The sequence below is a fragment of the Cryptomeria japonica genome, chromosome 3, assembly GCF_030272615.1.
Source record: "Cryptomeria japonica chromosome 3, Sugi_1.0, whole genome shotgun sequence".
Classification (NCBI taxonomy): Eukaryota; Viridiplantae; Streptophyta; class Pinopsida; order Cupressales; family Cupressaceae; genus Cryptomeria; species Cryptomeria japonica.
The window spans coordinates 181,041,463-181,062,742 of record NC_081407.1 but is presented as its reverse complement, the minus strand read 5'-3'; the positions used below and the strand labels follow the sequence as shown (position 1 = coordinate 181,062,742).

Below are 21,280 nucleotides of genomic sequence, written 5' to 3'. Positions count from 1 at the left end.
TATGAAATATTCAAATTTTATTGTAAGTAGAAATTTTCTGATTGCTCTCTACCATCCCGATGATGGATCACAGAGTGTGATCCGAAACATTGATGCAAAAAAACTTCACACAATCTAATCTAGAAGCATTGATTCTGAACATATCATGGAAACTTAATGTCTATTAACAGAAAATATGTTGAGTGTCAACATTGAGGCATAGCCATCCTAACCAGATGCTAAAGATGAACCAGGATAAAATGGGTCCATATAATCTAATGCAATCCATACCGAAAAACAATAAAGTTATATATAAATGCATCCAACAACAAAAAAAAAAAAACATATATATCAATGCAACCAAAAAATAAATTATATATATCATTTTTGAATCATCAAAAACAATTAAAATTAATGCGAGGCCATAAAAATGATGTTTTCACAGCCCATAATAACAATTGAAAGTGTTTTTTTTTAAAACATGTATAGGACTCAGAATGAGGAACATAATTGACAAATGCCAAACTTAGAATTTTACATTAAGAACCATGTAAACCTTTTAAAATTCATGTCATGGTTCAACTATTATAGTCTTCAGATAGAAGCCTTTATTAAAATGGAAAGTTGAATGTTGGACTTGCATGCTAAGCAATTCTACCAATCGCCAAGGAAGACACAACAACGTCCTTACCATCTAAGTGAGCCATTAAGTTCAGAAAAAACCTTTACCTCTTTTTTGTTTTAGTTTTTGAGGATATACCATGTTATAACGAAGTCCCAAAACTGGGAGCGAGGTTGATTGTTTAATATCATAATCAACATGGAATTTACCATCCAAATATGGAATTTGGGGCAAGTTAGAATGTAAAGCCATTTCCGCCATTACTCTCAGATTGTTCGCACACATTTCACATTAAGTCTAAAGTTAACTCGGCTAAATATGTACATTAGAAATAATTGGCTTATCTATATTTGATGCCATGTTAATTGTTAAAAGGACTATCATAATTCGTAAATATTATTGAGCAGTAAATTTCACTAAAATAAAAACAAAATCCTGTTGTAAAAAATACAATTCAAATTTGAAAGAGAAATTAGAAAAAAGGTGAAAAATCATCAATTCATAAAGATCAACTCATCTAGACTCGTGAGAAATATAATACCATTAATCAAGGTCAGAATCACCTGCCTTTCGTAAATGATTATTATGATTAGCTAGGGCAATAACTAAAGCAGAAGACACTCAACGAATCTAACACAATTGTTTGGCAGCAGAGTACTACACTCATATCACAATGATGCTTCTGGTCCAGAACCTAGATTGTTATGAATTCCATGTTAAAGAAAGAACTCCAACCCAATGCTAAACTGAACTTCAATTTCCACTTTCCATAAGATTAAAGCCATTTCGGAATGATTTGAGGCTAGCGAATTGATGCAAAAGTTCCACTTATTAAGGCCAGCTTCAGCATTTTCTGTATGCTGCTAAAAGATTGTGTCGACTGTGAACATAACAAGAAGATAATATAAAGCTATCAATTTCTGTGAATTAGCATATTGTCTTTTCACTGTCAGCTGAATATAAAATAGGTACTTCAAGTTCAATTTATCAACTAGTCATTAGTAACATTGCATAGAAAAAGAAAAAAAACACATACCATATCATAAAAGGATAAGTATCCCCCAGCACGGTTTGTTCATCACTGTGACAACCAAACATAATGATTGGATTGCATCAGATCCACTTTAAAATTCTTAAACAATCTATAAATTCAATTATATTTTTCTCTCAAGACATGGAAACAGGCAATAGCTGTATCAACGGAAGGTTCTTTGGTTGCCACCCCTCGAACTGTGGTCCAATGGTTAGGTTAGGCTATAAGCTTTGACGTAGAGGTCTATAGTTCAGAGCCCCGCAGGATTCACATGTTATTCAGGTCAGAGTATGAGCGGCATAAGTGTGAGGGTCTGAAAACCAGACTTCCATGATATCCTGGCAGGTGTAAATTCCAAAGCCAGAAAGAAAGAATTATCTTTGATCAGATAAACTAAATTGTAGAGCCATCATACATATACTATAGCTTAGTTTATTATGTTTTAACATCAATTTCTCAAAACAGCAATCAACTTTCGAGTGTTACAAAACTTACAATCATCCCACATTGAAATTTAAAACCAAACAGGAGAGAAAATTGCAGTGCTTGTATTTTGAAAAATTTCACGGCAATGAGAAGTGCAGCCCCTGTTTGAATGTCATGAAGTCTAAATCCCATAAAGAGGAACAGCTGCCCGGTAGATTGCATTTCTTATGTCACTTAAGCTAATAGAACATACTGCCAGACATCTCAAATTAAGCAAAATACCAAGCAGTTTCCAAAATATCACTTCCGGTATACAAAATGCTACTTCTAGCATACAAAAGCATGTTTCCAATGCACTGGTATCATAAGTGACAACTACTGCATAGAGCTTGTGTTAGATTCAAAAGTATAATTCAGGAGACAAAAATATAAAGATAATCTGCCTTCAAAGATGATTATTTTGAAATGTGACGTTTAAAAAACCATCTCATTTACCGTGATATAGACCACCTATTGGATATTGATCAGAAGAGATCAATCTGCAGTTCTTGGAAAACATAGAAAATGTGCACTGCATCATTTATGTGCAACTCTGATAGTTTACTTTAAATAGTTATCAACGAATCAGTCAAAATGAACCTGTAACAAAAAGACACCATTGGCGATACCATGAAATATACCCCAACACAAATGCAATGAAGAATTTAAGCTTTAGTAATTATAAAAATAAATATATCGCATGATATTGCTACAGAATCTTATGTTTGAATTCATGAAGATCTACAGGTGCGGAAAATCTCTGCTCTCATTGCATCAATGGGTCCGTGATTATGTGTATAACGCTCTGGACCATAATAAACTCCCGACTTCTCCAAAAGTGCAAGGGCTTCAGACCTACCATATCGTGATGCATATAATCTTAGATATTCAAAGTCCTGCATACAGTTTGAAGATCAGTCCAATAACATATTTGGAATTTCAGAACCAAGACAATCTTGAATGTGCAGCCCTGCGCACTTTGCACACAATAGCATCCAGCAAGTGATTTATTCAAGAAGAAAATCTTCAATATAGCATACCAAACAAACATTGTAACAATGTAAAAATATAGCATCCTTTTAAGAATTCAAGAGGATGATTACTTAATATACGAGTCACAATTGCTGATTTGTATAGATTGAAAGTCAAATTGAAAATTCATTTTATTTTCACAAAGGCAGGCAGACTTCAAAAGAGAAATTTCACCCACACATCCACAACTCTAATGCACAATTAAAGGAAGGACGAATAACTCAAGAGATGAGCCAAAACTATACCTGCAAACCACTCAGAATACGTTCCAATCTAGCAGAAGCAACAGGCTCACTAGAAGAAGAAAAAACTTCACCGGGATAGAACAATACACCATCACCTGGAGGCAAGCCTCGACGAAACTTTATCTACATTCAACAAATTTGAAGTCAAATCATGACTTGCTAACACTTATAAGCTAGACATGATCTCATTAATTTATAGCTATTCTATACAGGCATTCATAAATTTAGTTTCTAAACATTACCAAAATCAATAAAGCATTACCTCTGCGCTAGAGACAACCGCTTTCTCATAACAGTTTGCTCCCCAGTATAAAAATCCTGTGCCACCTTCCTTCCAGACACGCCACATCACTGCACGATGCTGTGTACCTCTTAGCCCTAAGTGCCAATTCGGGTGAGGATCTGAAGGCCCCATGCACACATAAGTCCACCACTCCTGGAAAAATAATCACAACTGGTTCAGAACTGCTCAAACTTAAGCAGCAATAATGTTCATTCTAAGGTTTAACATTAATCAATTATCATGATGGCTTACCAGAATCCCAACCAAACACAGTTTTAAAGATTTTTTCAAAAACAAACTGCACTATTGTTTAGTTGTAATTTAAGGGTATCGTGAATTGCTTTCAGGCACCCCAAACTGATCATGGCTTTGGCATATTAATTCATAAAATGTATCGTAAATGATTTTAGGGAAGAAAAAATCTTTTAGTTTGCAAAATAAGTTTTGAATCTATTATGTCAACATCTCAATGCCATACTTTGCTAAATAGCACCTCAATGGGGCATGCATGATTAAAAGAATATTGAAGTGGAAGTTTAATGACTTGATGTGCATCTTATTGGCTTTTTGTTTCAAGAGTTTCTCATAAAATAATGGAGTTGAAATAGAGGAGAGAGTTGCCCTGAAGCCTAGCATAGAAAACAAAAGGTCATCCTTCCATGTTCCTTCTGGTGCTGCAGCTAATTAGTATCTTTAGCACCTTGGTTCTCATTGTTTCTATTATTTTCTTTGTGCCATTGGTTTAGGGTATTATTTTAAAATAAACCTTTTTTCCCAGCTTCTATTTGAATTTGAAATATATGGCTGCAATTATGGCAGGTAAGGAGCTGTATTGCTGATAATTCAGGTTGCTTTGTGTGCCCCAACAAGAAGTGTTGTACTTACTTTTATGTTGTTTATGATAAATGTTTCCCAAAAGTTGGTGTCCTCTACTCTCCCTAAACGTGTTCAAGAATATCCTAATATAGATTCATCATAGGTGTCATGATGGAACTAACGTAATTTGATGAACTGTGAAATCCCTGTCAATTCAGGTGGCGAGGAGGCTAATCATGGAAACAAAACAGCTAGACAGGGTGCTGATAATGAAAAACAGTTTGGAAAAAAATCTTACAGTGTGGTTCTTAGTGAAGTTAAATTCCACTACTAGCTACTGCCATCATGGAAACATCCACTTCAACTTTAAAGTCAAAGAGCTAAATAAAAGAGGAAACGAGCTTGGTATGACACTGGCTAACCCTAAAACGCTCTTTGTGATAGGCCTAATTCTAATATAGTTGATGTGGTAAGGAAGGAAGAAGAAAGATTAAATGATTTTGTTCAAGGTTTTTATGTACATGGATATGATATCGGATACACATATGGCCATTTGTCAGGACCCCTAATATGGATACTGCGAGATACCACATTCATAAAAACACACATATATAACACACAATTCTCTAATTTAATTGAGGAGATTATGAATAATTTAGAAGCAATATAGAGACACATAATTGCTACATATTCCAAAATGTTTATATTTATATATAGTTTCATCATCAAGAAAAATTCAAAATAAATTGATAGAATAACACATTATCAAACAAATCATTATTGTTCTCTTGAAATTGGAGTTCTAGATCATCAAAATCCTTTGAAGAGTCTAGATAATTGGATTGACTATGGCCACCAATTAGAATCTCAAAACCAAATGAAGATGATGCACCAGAGGTTCCTCCAACTTCGACAAAATTCTAAACAATGAGATTGAGATGTGTTCATGTATTTATAGATACATCAATGTTACTCGTCTTGGGCTACACATCCCAAAGTCTATTAGGTCCCTTCACGTAGTTTATGAAGGAATGCATCAAAAGACAAAGATTGGAATGAACATATAAAAGGTTTACAAGGTCCTTAACTTTACTAGCTGCTAACCTATTTTGTTTCACAAAATAGATCAAGTCATATGTGCTCTGATTCCTCTCAAATGCATAAGAACTCAAAACTTGTAAAAACAATTGATATTTCAAGTTACAAAGATGCAAAGAATCAAGCAAATACTAAAATAGGAAATAATCTAAATTGGAATGTTAAACCAGCAATTTAAGTTTAATGCCCATTTTTTGCAAAAGTTGAGTTGTGGCACCATGGAAATTTCACTACTTCATAGGGTCCTTTTTTTATCTACCAATCAAAAGGCAATTGTCATCAAGGTTGGTGATTGATAGAATGCAACAGCAAAAGACTCCACAAGGACAGGATCGTGATATCTTTGCCCCCTATAAGGAGGCAAAAATGACTGACTACTTCCTGAATATTTGTTGGGGAGCACAAAAAGCATCTGTTAGCAACATTTCTTCTGAATATTTAATAAATACCTCATTTTAGCTTCATCATATTGTGAAAAAATTGTGTTCATGTCATCTTCAGCCAACCATGTCTCACTCAATTTCGACTTCTAGTATATCTTCCCCCTTGGCAAAATTTCGCAATGTTCATTACGTAGCTCTTTTTCCCTTATATAATCATTTTGATGCATTCCACTCGCTATTACCATCTCATTCAGGAGTCGCAATTCTTCCTCTATTCATTCCTTTTCCTTGAATGTCCTTAAATGATTCATTATTCTATACCTTTAATCTTCACTTAATGTGGTGGAGTTTTTTGTGGAAGACGAACATTATAGTCTTTGATGTTGTTTACCTCAGACCACTATGATTTGATTAATCTTTAATCTCTGGACAACAAAACCACATCTGTTCAAAACAAAATTGGTATTTTGGATGGGGACGGTCTTCAATTCAACTCAGAAACAAAGTAGTGGTCAAAGCCCAATATGGACAGAATGTAGAATTCAATGAGAATTGGAGAGTTAAGCAAATTGTCAAAGATGAAAAAACAGATCCAGTCTCTCAATGATGTTTGAAAAACCAAATCTTCTATTATTCCATGTAAAGTTGTCATTGTTTGGGGTGATATAGTTGGTTTCCTGGACAAAAGAAGTGAAGTCTTTGTGCCTGATAAATTTTGCCCAGACTGCCATATTTTTTATTATTTGACTAGTATAGCTTTAACTCCCTTCCAATAAAAAAAAATTCTCTCCCGAGATTTAGCATTTTTGCTTTTATTTTGTTCAATGCAATCATTTTTTTCGTCTGTTTTAATGGGGCCATAAACATTGAATATAATAAAATTAAGATCCAAGTTCAAATTGCATACCTTCGCTGCTTGCTACCTGGAGGAGTCAATCACTGAGGTAATAGCAATGCAACCAGGGTTCCACTAATGGCCCCTATGAACCGCCTAGACCAGCCGTTACACTTATAAATTTTTTGCCTTCCTCGGAATTTAGTTTTGTCCCCTGTAGCAAAACTAAATCAACCAAAGAATTTTCAATCTAGTGCATGATCTATTAGGGGCGCATATATGCCCAACATTCCATGTAAGCACCTTCATGGCTCCCCAGGGAAGGGACACCTCCCTTGTGTCTCAAAAGATAGCTTTTGGTAGATGTCTAATCAGGCATTGAGTGCTTGTTTTTCTCCTTTCCATTTGATTGCTTTTCGTCCTCATTTGGGTTCCGCCAAATTGATGCTGATGTTAAGGAGTTTAAATGTCGATTGGCTGATTCTTCTAAGGTCCACAGTGTCCATCACATCTACCATGTCATCATCCTCCAAAATAGGATAGTTGTCAGCATTTTGTCCACTAGTTTCTCCTTTCTCGATGAATGGAATAATGGCTGAGTTACCGGTTCTTGCCAAAAATGGCCGGGTCCTGGTCCGTGCCCGGTCCTGGTCCGTGCCCGGTTCGACCTGGGTCCCACCCGGGTCTTGGTTTGACGCGGGACCCACAGGGAACCCAGCCCCCTGGGTAGGACCCGGGTGGGACCCAAGTCGAACCCAGGAGGACCCGAGTGAACCCAAGCCCGTGGGTTCCCAAAAACGGGGCCCACGGGTTAGAAAACAAATAAAACAATTAAAAAACAAAATTTTTAATCTTATTTTAACATCTAAACCCTAATCCGCCCCTTTATGATAAATTTCATGCATCAAAACATGCATTCAACCCGTTCTACTTGCATTTTTGAAGATTTTTTCTCTACAATCAGGTTTCTTAGTTTTTGTATTTTTCTTCGAAGGTGACGACTACGAAGGTGTGAGACACGCATCAAAGGCATAGGAATCACTGGAGAAGGAAGATTTAACCATTAAAGGTAAGTGAATCTGAATTTTTTTCAAGTTTTCAAGAATTTTTCCAAGTTTTTTTCAAATTTTTAAAAAAAAAATTAAAGTTTTTTTCAAGTTTTTTTAAGTTTTTTTAATATTTTTTAGAGAAGTCTTGTATATTTTTTTACACTTTGTATGCATAGTATGGGGTTATAATGCCGAAATTTTAATAATTTTTTTCAATAATGTTGTGCTTTCTCTTTTCATTTTAGGTGCATTATTCATATAATGATACATAATGGCTGGAGCTGGAAGTGCAAGTGCAAGCTCTAGTTCAGTTGCAAATGTCCGAACTGAAAATACCCCCTTTAAAATTGATCAAGATTCACCACTTTGGCATTATACAACAATGATCAAGCCACTGTCTGGTGGTGGGGGTTTTGTTTGGCTGTGCAACCACTGTGGCACTGAGTATACCAGCTCATACTTTCGAGTGAAAGGCCACCTTTGTTTCATCCCTGGGCGTGGAATAAAATTTTGTAAGGGATCAGATGGCAGGGGGCTGTCAAAAGCTCTAGTTTTGGGATATATTAGAGAACAAGAGGAAGCTGATAGGAGAAGTAGCAAAGCAAAGACTGATCATCCTCTTGTCCATCCAAGCTCAATGTCTCAGAGGCCTTCTAGTAGCATTGGCTCCACAAGACTAGCTAGTTCACATCCTTTCATGCAAAACCCACCAGTTGATGCAGTAGAGAATCAAAATGTTGTGGCTTCACGGAAAAGAGGCCCATTGGATTTTGCCTTCAAAAATGAACTGAGAGAGATTGCAGATTCCGAAATTGGACGTTGCCTTTATGGCAATGGGCTTCCTTTCAACCTTGTTAGATCACCTTACTTTCGGGACATGGTGCATACTCTTTGCAATACACCTTCTGATTATGTTTGTCTAGGGTATGAAAAGGTGAGAACCACCTTATTGGCAAAGGAGAAAGCATTCGTAGAGTCACAGTTGAAGGTCATCAAAGATACATGGTAGGAAACAGGTGTGACCATTGTTTTTTATGGATGGAAAGATTGTAAAAATAGGCCATTGATCAATGTTATAGCAGTGTGTCCTAAAGGGGCAATGTTTTTGAAAGCAGTGGATTGTGAGGGGCAAGTGAAAGATGCAAGTTTCATTGCCAATATCTTGATAGAATGCATTAATATGGTGGGGCCTCAAAATGTTGTCCAAGTTGTAACTGACAATGCTAAAAATTGTAGGGCAGCAGGGACTATAGTGGAGGCTACATATGGTCACATCTTTTGGACACCATGCGCTGTACACTCACTCAATTTAATCATGCAAAAGCTCGGCACAAAAATTGATTGGGTGAAAAAACTGTATGCGGAGGGCGAGGAGATTCAAATGTTTGTGACTAATCATCATATGTCACAAGCCATTTTCAGGACCTTCTCCAAGTTGGAGTTGTTGAAGGTAATTTATAATTACTAATTTTAAATTTTATTTTTTAATTTTTTAGTTTTGAATTTGTATTTTTTATAGACTTACATTTGATATATGTTGTGTATTTTGTTATGTCATGTTAGGTTGCTGAAACACAATTTGCATCTCACACGCTCATCTTAAGACGACTTCTGAAGGTGCGAGACGCCTTGAGTTCTATGGTCATCAACAGCTTGTGGAGTGTATGGAAGCAGTCCCACACAGAAAGAGCTCTAAAAGTAAGAGCATTAATCCTTAGTGAGAAATGGTGGGATGATGTGGAATATGTTTTGAATTTCTGTAGTATCCCTTGCCCAAACTGACTGATTTTGGCTCAAGGAATATTGTCAAACACTTTGTATGCTGTCTTCCTCTATTCTGATTTTTGTATTTCGGATTGTTTGATACACTTTGAAAGTTGCCAAGAAATTTAGGGAGTTCACCAATGATGTTGACAATACCTCTTACAATGAACTAGTATGCGAGTGCAGTTCTTTTTGGTATTTTCAATGCATTTACATGAAAATTAGATATGGATTGCATACCTACAGCCAACTGACATTTCGACAAACAACTGGCATGCAACTATTATGCTGATCATATATGCTATTAAAAGGACATTTCGTCAAACAAATGGTATGCAACATATATCTTCTTTATTGAATTCATTCCTAAGTACAATGCTGCTATGGATTTGCCAAGACTAATTGGCTTACAAAAAGACTACAGCAATGCCAAAACTGATTCTAAGTTATCACTTACAACAGCAAAATTATATGCCTAAAATTTCAATACTAGCTACTAATAGTTGCAAGAGGAACTTGATAATAGTGATGCTCGATGATGGAGATGAAAGTTGCAATTGGAATCAAGCACAAATACTGTAGCGCGGCACTGTTCACGCACACTGTTCATGTGCACTGTTCATGCGCACTGTAGCAGCAAGAACAAACTTGCAATTTGCTCTTAAAACCTTGAATAATTTGTTGATAATCTCTCCCAACAAGAATGATATAACTCCATGTGCCAAAGAAGGATGATTCACAACCAACTATAAATGTTCTTCAACAATAAACTTCAAACCCTTGTAGAAAACTTCACCAATTTGCACAAATGAAAGAACTTAAGTATTCTTTCCCACAACTGCAATAATTCAGGTGTTATTTCACACCTTCAAAATTGCCATCAATAGGAAGTTTTCGTTTCCTATGATCAAAGAAGAAAATTGCGAAAGCCCTAGGCTCCACAATAAAAATCAATCAAAATACTATTCATCAACTGGATGTCGAGAATGATCTCCTGCCTTTCCTTTTATTCTTTCCTTAAGAGAGCTCAAACACCTTCCTGGCCAATGTGGGATAAAAGATTTATTCCCACATTAAATTATTCACTTAACGCACTTTATTATATTAAAGTGACTTTATTATTATAAAGTTACTTTAGAACTTTATAATAATATTAAAATATTAAATAAATCACTTAAGTCACTTAAACTTTAATATCTCTTGATGTACTTGTCGGATTGCTAAACCGTCTGAGCCAGGAGTCGACTCTCCCTATTCTCCATGTGATTGGATGCCTGTCTAAAAATAGAAACCCTGAATAGTGACTTACTATAAATAGTAAGTATGTGGAACTGAGTCTAGAAATAGCTGCAAAGGCCCAATCAAGGTCGACACTGCCAATAAGCTCTGCTCAGGTGTCTTTCTATTAATAGGAACCTTGACTCTCCCAAAATAGTAACTTACTATAAATAGTAAGTGTGCCAAGTCAAAAAACCTGTGCAAAGGCCAAAACTTGAATCCAGCTGAAGAGTAATGTCTCTAATCACCAAGTAACTGCCACACGAGGCCCTCTATCAATAATTATTAGCCTACGAGGGTCAAATGATAGGCTAATTCTTACAAACTCCGATGCTCGCAAAATGGGGACATTACAATTTCACTGAGCCCATCATGAGCATGATCAGGTTAGCTGATACTGATCGCCCATGTTTGGGTGAGATTTATGATGGCATGGATTGCATGGTGGAAAAAATAAAAGAAATAATAAATAGAAAAGAAAATGACCCAACGGAAACATTTTTCAAAGTTGTGCAGAAAATTGTTGTTGACCGTTGGAACAAGATGACCACCCCCTTACATCTCTTAGCATTTGCTTTGACGCCAAAATTTTATAGTGCAGAGATGCTTGCAACACCAAGGAGGGTGCCACCATATAGAGATGCAAAGGTTGCTTCTGGCTATAGGGCTGCTTTTAAAAAGATATATCAAGATGAGGAGACAAGAAATATTGTCATGAGGGAGTTTGGCCAATTTGTATCTGTAAAAAATCATGATGTTGTAGCTCTTAATGCTAGATATGGGATGGATGCTGATGAGTGGTGGTATGTACATGGTCAAGGCTCCGTTTACTTGCAGCCTCTTGCAATTAAACTTAACTCCCAAGTATGTATCTTTTTATTTTTTATTTTTATAGTTTTCCAATTCCATTTGATGCTATCATGTTTTTATTTTATAATTTTAATTTATAAATTTCTAATTATGTTTTAACTTTTAACAGGTTGCAAGTTCTTCTTCAGCCGAGCGGAATTGGAGTACATACTCCTTCATCCACTCAGTCAAACGTAATCGTTTGGGTGCAAAGAAAGCTGAGGATTTGGTCTACGTACACTCCAACCTTCGTTTGTTGTCACATAAGGACCTTGGATATAGTGACGGTGTAACAAGGAATTGGGATCTAGCCCCTGAGTGTGCTGATTTAGATGCTACAGTTGCACAACTTTGCCAAGTCTCTATAGACGAGGCAGTTATGGAATTTGAGAGAGACATAGCTAGTGGGAGTGGCATTCCATTTGATATTGGTTCACTTGATGCTGAATTTGAACCACTTGATGACCTTGGGCTTGGGTTGGATGCTTCAGATGAAGATGAATATGGAATTTAAATCCCATAGATGGCTTGTAATTTGAATCTTTAACTTTATACTTTATTGTGTCATGACATTTTCACATTTTGAAACTTGAAACTTGAATATTATCTTTTTTGCAAATTAAGAATATGATATTACATTTATGATTTACCATATATCAATATCAAAATATTTATTGGCATTGGCAATTATGGATTTATGATTTATGATTTATCTGTTATCATTTATGTATCATTGTATGGGGAAGTTACATTGCATGTTTCATATTTGTATGTTTGAACTATTAACATATATAATTTTGATGTTTGAAGTTTGAACATATATATATATAAAAAAAAATTAAAAAATATATATATATATATATATATGTACAGACGAACCCGTACCTGTACCCAAAAAAAAAAAAAATTTGCCGAATCCGCGAATCCGAACCTGAATCCGAACTGGAACCGGTAACTTAGAATAATGGCCATCTATGAAGGCAAAACTTCATTGGTGGAATTCACAATTCATTTTGGCTCAGTGTTATCCAAGATAGTCTAGGTGCCTTTCTTATTCAAGTCTTTACGGATCCATTGTTTTTTTTAAAACCGGAGGTGAGTGGCAACTCAAAATGAGTTCAACTTTTACACCATAAACAAAAAAATTAGGGTATTCTTTTTCCATCTCTTTATTCCATGTGTCAACGTTAATGAGCAATGTAATGGTTGTCGAATTCTCCTTAAATGTAATTAGCTTTATTTGAATGTATATTAAGATTTTCCCATCCTGAAGAAAAAGTTCTAAGGTTTTTCCAATCTTCAACAAGCATTTATCCAACCAGTATTCAAAGGGTAAATTGTACAACTGAATCCAAATCAGTCCCTACATCAGAGAAGTGTCTATAGGATTGAGATTTGGTACCAACCTTGGCTAATATAGGTGGAAATCATTAAACATCCAAATCCCACCCATCAAAATGTTCTCTCTAGCTTCATGAGTCTAGAAAATGATTTTAAAAAAACCTTTAGGGAGGTAATTTAACACAATCTGTCTTCTAGTGTCTCTTTAACCAATTTCTAATCCCATTTCTTGTGAATATTGCTCCATTGAGCCTATTGATTAAGGTAGTTTCCGCCAATATGGTCACACCCTGTCTACGATGAAAGATACATCTATTATGCATTCATTGTTGTGCCCAAAAAGCCCACCATTTTCCAAGCTTCTATGCTTCACACACTCTGCTCTGCTATGCCATTTGTTCACATATCTTGCATGCACCATTTTCATACATGGTCACAAAATTATTATAATATATTAATATTGAAAGTATTAAAATAAATAATATACTAAGAAATGTGATCAATTAAATTTTGACAGAATCATATGCAAAAATTAAATGATTGTATATGCAAGATATGCCAAAAATTTAATATTTGATTCCTCCCACCAAATGCCTCTACAAAATGCATTAGTAGAACAGTTGCAAAGCACACATAGGCTTTAAAAACTTCAATAAAATTCATGCCAATATTCTTTAGTTGAACTCTGAATAAATTTATGCCAAGATTCTGAAGTTAAACTCTGAATAAACCAATGCCAAGATTCTTAAGTGGAATGCTATAGAAATACATGTCCAACCACGTTGGTAAAAAATACCTAAGTTTAAACTCTATAGCCCACCTTTTTTGGATTTTACAACAAATTTAATAAGATTCAAAGCAAATGTTTTAGTAACTGAATACCTACAATTAGTTGTGATTGGAAAATGGGGATCTTTTGACAGCATTGAGTGCAGTATCCAAAACATACCGACATTGTATTCATATTCATACCAAGTAATACAGTACATGTACACCACTAGTCTTTTTATTTGCTTTGCATTTTTGGCTAAAGATTTTTGTCCCTCTAGAAAAATCTTCAATCAGTGTATCTATGTTTCATTTTGCAAAATGATTCAACATGAGTTATTTATTAGTTTCCTTAAAAAATCTAATATGAAGTAGAGGGTTCTAGATAAGGAGTTCTAGAATGCAATAAAATCTATTTTAGAGCCATTTAATGGAACATAGAGCTAGCTCTATCTAAAGTTCTAACAAAATCAGCTCCAAAATGGGTTCCAAGTTGAACTTCAAGTTGTCCAAGCCTTCCAAAGTATTCAACACACAAGGACTATGAAAACTAACAAGCAAACTCACAAAATATTTATAAGAAAATCTAAAAGACAGCAAGCCTTAGCTTATTTGGCTTTGTGTGAAAACAATAATATGATTCCTAATCAAGATGTAAACATTGCAATTGGGAAATCATAATATAATAGGTAGTGGCATTGAAAATGCTAAAAAAGAGAAAAACAAAACAAAATGATTCCAACTCTGGTAACCCTAAATATGAGAAGAATGCAAAGGAGGAGAAAATCTCAATTGCTTTAACAAATTAGTGAAGGTCAAAAGAATTCTCCTCCCCCCAATACCAAATAAATTAGAATATATGAGTTGGAATATTAGTGGTCTAAAAATTCTTAATAGAAAATATATTTTTAGATTATTTTCTAATGCTAGAAATAGTCCAAATTGTTTGTTGCTTCCCGAAGTGAAATCTATTGGTTTTAGAGTTGAATGTAATCTAACATTTGCAAGGGAAAGCTCAACTTATTTCTCTCAAAACTTGATACAAGTACAAGTGTAACATTGTTTTTTATTAGAAAAGCAAGGATGAAGGGCCCTGACCCTTTACAACAAACAGGGGTGCTCACCCCAAAGAATAAAAGAGGTCACCATAGGCACTCAAAAAACACGGGACAAAACCCGTAAACAACAACCCAACAGCTGTAGAAGGAAGGAGGCTACCGAACGACAAGCAACCCCAAGGCCAACAAGGCCAACCAGAATCAGGAGGCTCCTTGAGAAAAACCGGAAGAAGACAACCCACAGAGTGGGGCAACCAAACAAGGGGGGTAAGAGGCTCCCCAAGTCAACCAGAAGATCAAAGCAGCCACCCACCAGCAGGAAGTCCAACCCCCATCAGCAACACCCCTTTTCACCTCAATAGAAAGGGAGCCCACCTCAATAGGAGTTGAAAGGGAAAAGAACAACAAACCAGTAAGCAAGCCAAGAGTCCATTTAACAGAGAACCTACCATAAAGAAGAGAAGACCACCAAGAATCACCAAAGGCCTCAAACCCACAACCAGTCACCACCTCTAAAGGAGACACATCCACCTCGATAGGATCAGCAGGGGAAGAAAAAGGGAAACGATGAAGCCAAACTCTCGTCATGGGAAACAGAACACCCCCCACCTCAATAGGGGCAAAATCAAACTCCAAGGTAGCCTCCAAGGTGAGCACGACCCTGAAACAAACATCAATCCATAACCAAAAACTAACAAAACCAAGGACGAGCCCTTGAAAACTAACAGCAAGCCCCTGGACAACAGGGATAACATGATAACTATCCATAGAAACAAAAATGGATAGTCTCATCGAGGAAACAAAATGCAACCCAATGGTGAAATCAAAGTCCGCCACCAACCAAAACCAATAGACATAACCCCTATCACCATAATCCAGAACATACACCATCAAAGGAATCACAACAAAAATAACACTTGGGGAACAAAACCCCAATCCAAAAGCGCCAAGAGCCCCCCGCGGAGCCCAACAAGTTCAAAGCAAGACATACCCTCGCTGCAGTCCAAAAAACCACAACCAGGTCCTGTTGTGAGCATTTCACACATCGCCCCATTGAAAATGGGGACCCCCTCTTTTTGCTCGCCTTTTGCTTCGTTTTTAAGGTTTTTGTTAGTCAGTTAGTTGTCTGGATTTAGGGTCAACCCCTAGGGTTTTTATTTTTGTCTTTTTAGGCCAAAATCCAGTCGTTTTTGAGAGCTTTCGAGCTTCCTTTTCTAGGATGCTAATTTTGAATGCAATAAATTCGCCAGAATGGTTTAATGTTCAATTGGAATGTTGATGCAGAGCTTAAATTTGTCTAAGTGTTGAAAGTGAAATGTGTATTTTTGTCTGATTGAATATTTTTGACCAAATTTTGACCTTTATGATTTTTGATCCTAGGCATTTGAAATGATTTGTTTTCGCCTTGTGAAGTGTTTAAATGTGAAAAATCATGTTATTTTGGCCTGTAGGAGCAAATTCGCTCCTGTCCCTCAGTGAAGGACGGGAGCTCGTTTTCAAATATCTCACTATTCCTGCAAAGTTCAGATGAATTACGAATTGTAAGTGATGGAGAAAGGCGAGATCTTTCCATTGAATATAAATTGAAGATTTTCATGAACACAGAAATGCCACAAGGGATGGATCGCTCCTGTCCCTCTCCAAGGGACCAGGGCGATACAGTGGTTCAAGGCCGTTCCTCCAAGTTCAAGACCTTCTAAGACAAGGAACAAGGGTGGCAAGGACATTTCAAGACATCTTCATCGAGCACAAGCACTTAAAGGTCATCACAATGAAGAGATTTACACTCTAAGACCCAGATCGCTCCTGTCCCTCAGGAAGGGACCAGAGCGATATCTCTATAATGGCGTAAATTTCAAAAGGCAAACAAGTTTCGAGCAACCAAGAGGGTCGAAAGGACATCATTTCACGTAATGAAGATGATTGCAAGTTGGTAAAAACAAGAACAAGCACATAATGATGAACTTCGCTCCTGTCCCTCAGGAAGGGACCAGAGTGATGTTGGATATATTGGCCACTTCATGCAAGATTTACGTAAGGTCAAAGTTTTTGCGAGATTGTAGAAGGTCCATGGCATGATTAGAGGGTGATACAAAAGGATTTTGAACGTAAAATGATCATCAAATTAAACATAGAGACCATATCGCTCCTGTCCCTCTCCAAGGGACCAGGGCGATTTGCTTTGGATTCTTCGTTTTGCTCCAAGTTCATGCCAAGTCAAAGCTTCGCAAGATTATGCAAGGTTCAAGGTGTTTTTTGAAGATCACATGTAAGAGTTTTGAACGTCCAAACGTTGCTAATCAAGTTAAAGAGCTCATATCGCTCCTGTCCTTTGGACAAGGACCAAGGCGATCCCATCAAAAACACTCATATTCCTTCAAAGTCAAGGCAAGGCGAGGATGGACAAGGTGAGGGACGGCGTTTGGAAGACATCACAACGAAGATTGAAGTTAAAAGTTGCCAAGATTAGAGAGAAAGACATGGATCGCTCCTGTCCCTCTCCAAGGGACGAGGGCGATGATCCCTCTAAACGTCCAAACACCTCATACAAACAAGTTGAACAAGCGTAGAAGGAACAAGCAATGAAGTTATTCGCCCTACAATGAAAGTTCGAGGATCAAAGATGCATATTGAACGTGAAAACATGGAGATCGCTCCTGTCCTTTGGACAAGGACCAGGGCGATGAACATCCAAAGGCACTTAAGCACACATGCAAGACGATCTAACTCAAAGGACCCATCAAAATGATCGATATTGAACATGGAAAGGAAGGAGATGAACGTTGAAGTTGCAAGAATCAAGACAAAAATCATGAATCGCTCCTGTCCCTCTCCAAGGGACCAGGGCGATGAGGTACGTCCCTTTCATTTTCATAATTTTGGCGCCAAATAAACATTTCAAATTTCCCTTAAATGCTAAGTTCGATAAAATTGAAAATCCTATTTAAATTAGCATTTAATATGGCGTTGATCATTTATTAATTATTTTGCCTTTATTAAAAAATCAAAATTTATAAATTAAAAACGAAAGGCATTTAATTAATTATTAATTAATCTATAAAAAATCGAATTGGAGCGCTTTGGCATGTAGGTCGGCCTTGTTATTTAATTAAAAATCATTTAAAAATCGTTCAAAATTGCTATATTTTATCAAGTCGGCCTAAGGGATGAATTGAGGTGCAAGCGCTATATATAGGGGGGTGAAAACTATTATTTTCACATCATTATTTTTATCCCTCTACATGCGAATTAAGAAGAAAGAAGATAGTGCGAAGTGTGATTGAAGGGGTGCGAATTCCATTCAAACCAAAGGTGGCGCTAATACATCAAAGGTGGTGCGATACTTCATTTGAGTGAATTTGCCAAGAGTTGAAGACCACATCAAAGGCAAACTTGAAGATCACGTTGAAGACAAAGGTGGCGAAGTTGATCTTTTGAGGAGATAACATTGAAGATCATTTATACCTCAATTTTGCCTAGGCGAATTTTGTCTTTTTGCATTCTAGAGTTAGCTCTCTTTTGAGGTATGGCGATTTTATTTTATTGCTTTTATTCATTCATCGTCATATTTTAAATTTTGAAGTTTTGAATTTTGATTCTCTTAGCTCAATCGTTGTTTTTTAGGAAATGATAACTCTAGAGACTTATCATGACGTTTCCTAAAAACTTCTCTCTCTAATCTATGTTATTTATTGCAAAATCAAGTTCTTATAATGAAATGGTGTGTAGGTATGGTGACTCCGAAGACGGAAGCATCCACCAGCCGTTCAGCTCTCATGAAAGAAGATCAGAAGACCGAAGAAGTGGAGACCAAGATCGTGTCAAAGTGGAGCAACATTGGAGATACAAACTTGGGGAACTTTAGCACGAAGAAGTTTCGAGAGGTCCCTTACATTGGCAAGCCATCACCTGTCGCCCGGAGAATAATAGAGAGTGGCATCATCAAGGCGGCCGGTTTTCCTCCAGCTATTCAGTGCCACGAGTTGATGATCGAGTGTGCCCATCACTACAATCCACAGTCCAGGACAATTGTGTCCAATCAGGGAAACACTTTGGCGTACCTTTCAGAGGAAGCTATAAGTGAAGCTTTCCATCTTCCAGAGCACAGGGACATGATATACAAGAGCATTGAAGGAGCCAGATCAGTGTACGACGATGATCCAGATGCTTGCTTAAGCATAATCAACAAGAACTGGCTACTCAAGAGTCGTCCCCGTCTAAGCAAGGTACCGAACACACCGCACAGGATTGATTTCCAGGAGGAGTACAGAGATTTGATTACTATGCTCAACAGAGTTACAGGAGCACCTCATGCCTTCTATTTTGAGAAGTGGATGTTTTACTTCATCCAGGTGATTGTTCAAGGAAAGGGTACAATACATTGGGCTAGGATAATTAGCCATTGCTTAGACGTACAGTTGAGGAGACTCAGGGCTACTAAGTCCTTCCACATGAGTTCATACGTCATCTATGCTTTGATCAGGAGTGTTGAGTACGCAGGACTACCTCACAGAGGAGTGATTGGAAGAGGACCCGGCGAGGTCAGAGCTTGTGAATCCTATACCTACTTGCATCATCCGTCAGGGAAAAACTACAAGTTAGTCAATGATACCTTCACGATGAACATCACAAGGACGTTGCAAGGAGGGATTCACAATAGATTATCTCAGGATGCCCAGGAATTCATCAAGAGGTACAGTGCTTGGTTCATTCAGTTTCCCAAGTTTACTTACATTAGAGTGCATGGATGTCCTTTACCTCCATACATGTTGCCGAGGTATCCGACAGACAGAATTGTGTTACTTGAAGTAACAAGGCACTTGGCAGCATATGTGAAGGCATTCAGACACAGACATCAGAATGGAGTCCAAGTACCTATTATTTTGGGTAATTCAGTTGAGGTATGTCCTAATGTCTTAGCCATGGATGACGCAGAGAAGGAGTTAGCCTTGTATTCTTTTTCATCTTTTGCTTGGAGAGAGAGTTTTGATCCACATGGACATTTAGAGGAGACGGTCGGTAGAAGATTTAGACATGAGCATCAAATTGAAGATTTTATGATGAACCTCCTAGATGATCTTGAAGTGAAACGAAAGATACATTCTAGATTGCCTTTGGATTTCATCAGGAAATGCAGGATTTACAGAGTGGCCGACCAAGCTCAGGACAATGGCAGGCATATCCAGTCTTCCTATGATAGAGAAAGCAAAACAATAAGGTTGGATTGGAATGAGCCCGAGGTCGTGGATTTAGATGCTTTGATGGCACCAGTTTTGTCTTGTACTCGCAAATGGGTAGACGTTCAGCATCAAAAGTTGAGAGAACAAGGCATAGCTATGTCTTTTACTTTGGAAGAGAAACCAGCCGAAGGTGGAGCTAGTGTGAGTGAAGGCAATCCTAATCCTAGGAATTCAGGTGAAGGTAACCTTCGATGTGCCAGTGAAGGCAATCTCCGTCCGAGAGGTTCGAAGAGAAAGGAAAGATCAGAAAAGAAAGAGCCTTCCAAGAAAAAGCAAGGGGCCAACAAAGATCAAACACCAGGTACTTCTTCTAGACCAGAGAACAGAACAACTCAAGTGGAAGAGTCCATGGAGTCTATGGTACAGAATGACAGGCAGGAGGAAGGACAGGCACAGCATGTTTCGTCAGATGGATCTCTCCAAGACTATGATTTAAATGAAGATAATGAGATGACATCTCCTCCCAGAGAAGAAGAAATAGTGCATAAAGAGATTCAAGTTCAAGAGACAAGATCAAATATCCCAGATTGGTTGAAGGAAAGATTGACTAAGGTGATCATAGTAGAAGACGAAGACAATGCAATTGATTTAGAGAGCCTTGTTGGACATTCACGTGAGGTAACAGAGAAGAAGAAGGCTACAAAGATGTCCAAGATGATTCAAGATGAGACTGGATCCAGAAAACTGCAGATAGCTACACCAGCAGCAAACAAATATGAGGGTGAAATCCTAGCAGAGGATTATGATATACAGACTATTGAGTTAGGACCATCCACTGCAGAACAGACAATGGATGATGCTACCGACACATTTGAGGCATTGAAGGACAAGCTTAGAGAATAAGTGGAAAAGAATAGAAAGCTTGAGAGAGAGGTCGGTGCATGGAGAACATATTTCAGTCACATCAATGAACCTTTGGGACGTCAGGATCCAGTTAGATCACCAGTGCAAGCATTGTCACTTCAATCGATCAATGAAGCAGAAAGGTTCAGGAACCTGGTCCAGCGTACATGTAGTTGGATGGATAGATCTCATACAGTGGCCATAGAGTTTGTTACAAGGATGACGAAGATCATTCATCAGGCTATCCAAGTTCTTGAGATAATCCACAGATTGATGGTAACAGTAGCTGCATTTGCCCA

General features: G+C 37.3%; 1 protein-coding gene across 1 annotated transcript in view; it reads right to left on the bottom strand.

The window, feature by feature from the left end:
- Positions 1-2,425: 2,425 nt before the first annotated feature.
- LOC131037322 (uncharacterized) overlaps positions 2,426-21,280 on the bottom strand; it is a 165,415-nt gene continuing 146,560 nt past the window's right edge. Inside the window, exons 14-16 of the mRNA XM_057969427.2 lie at positions 3,639-3,812; positions 3,377-3,499; positions 2,426-2,995 (exon numbers count right to left, since the gene is read on the bottom strand). Coding sequence (XP_057825410.1) covers positions 2,831-2,995; positions 3,377-3,499; positions 3,639-3,812 — 462 coding nt within the window. The 3' untranslated portion in view covers positions 2,426-2,830. The remainder of the gene's footprint in view (positions 2,996-3,376; positions 3,500-3,638; positions 3,813-21,280) is intronic.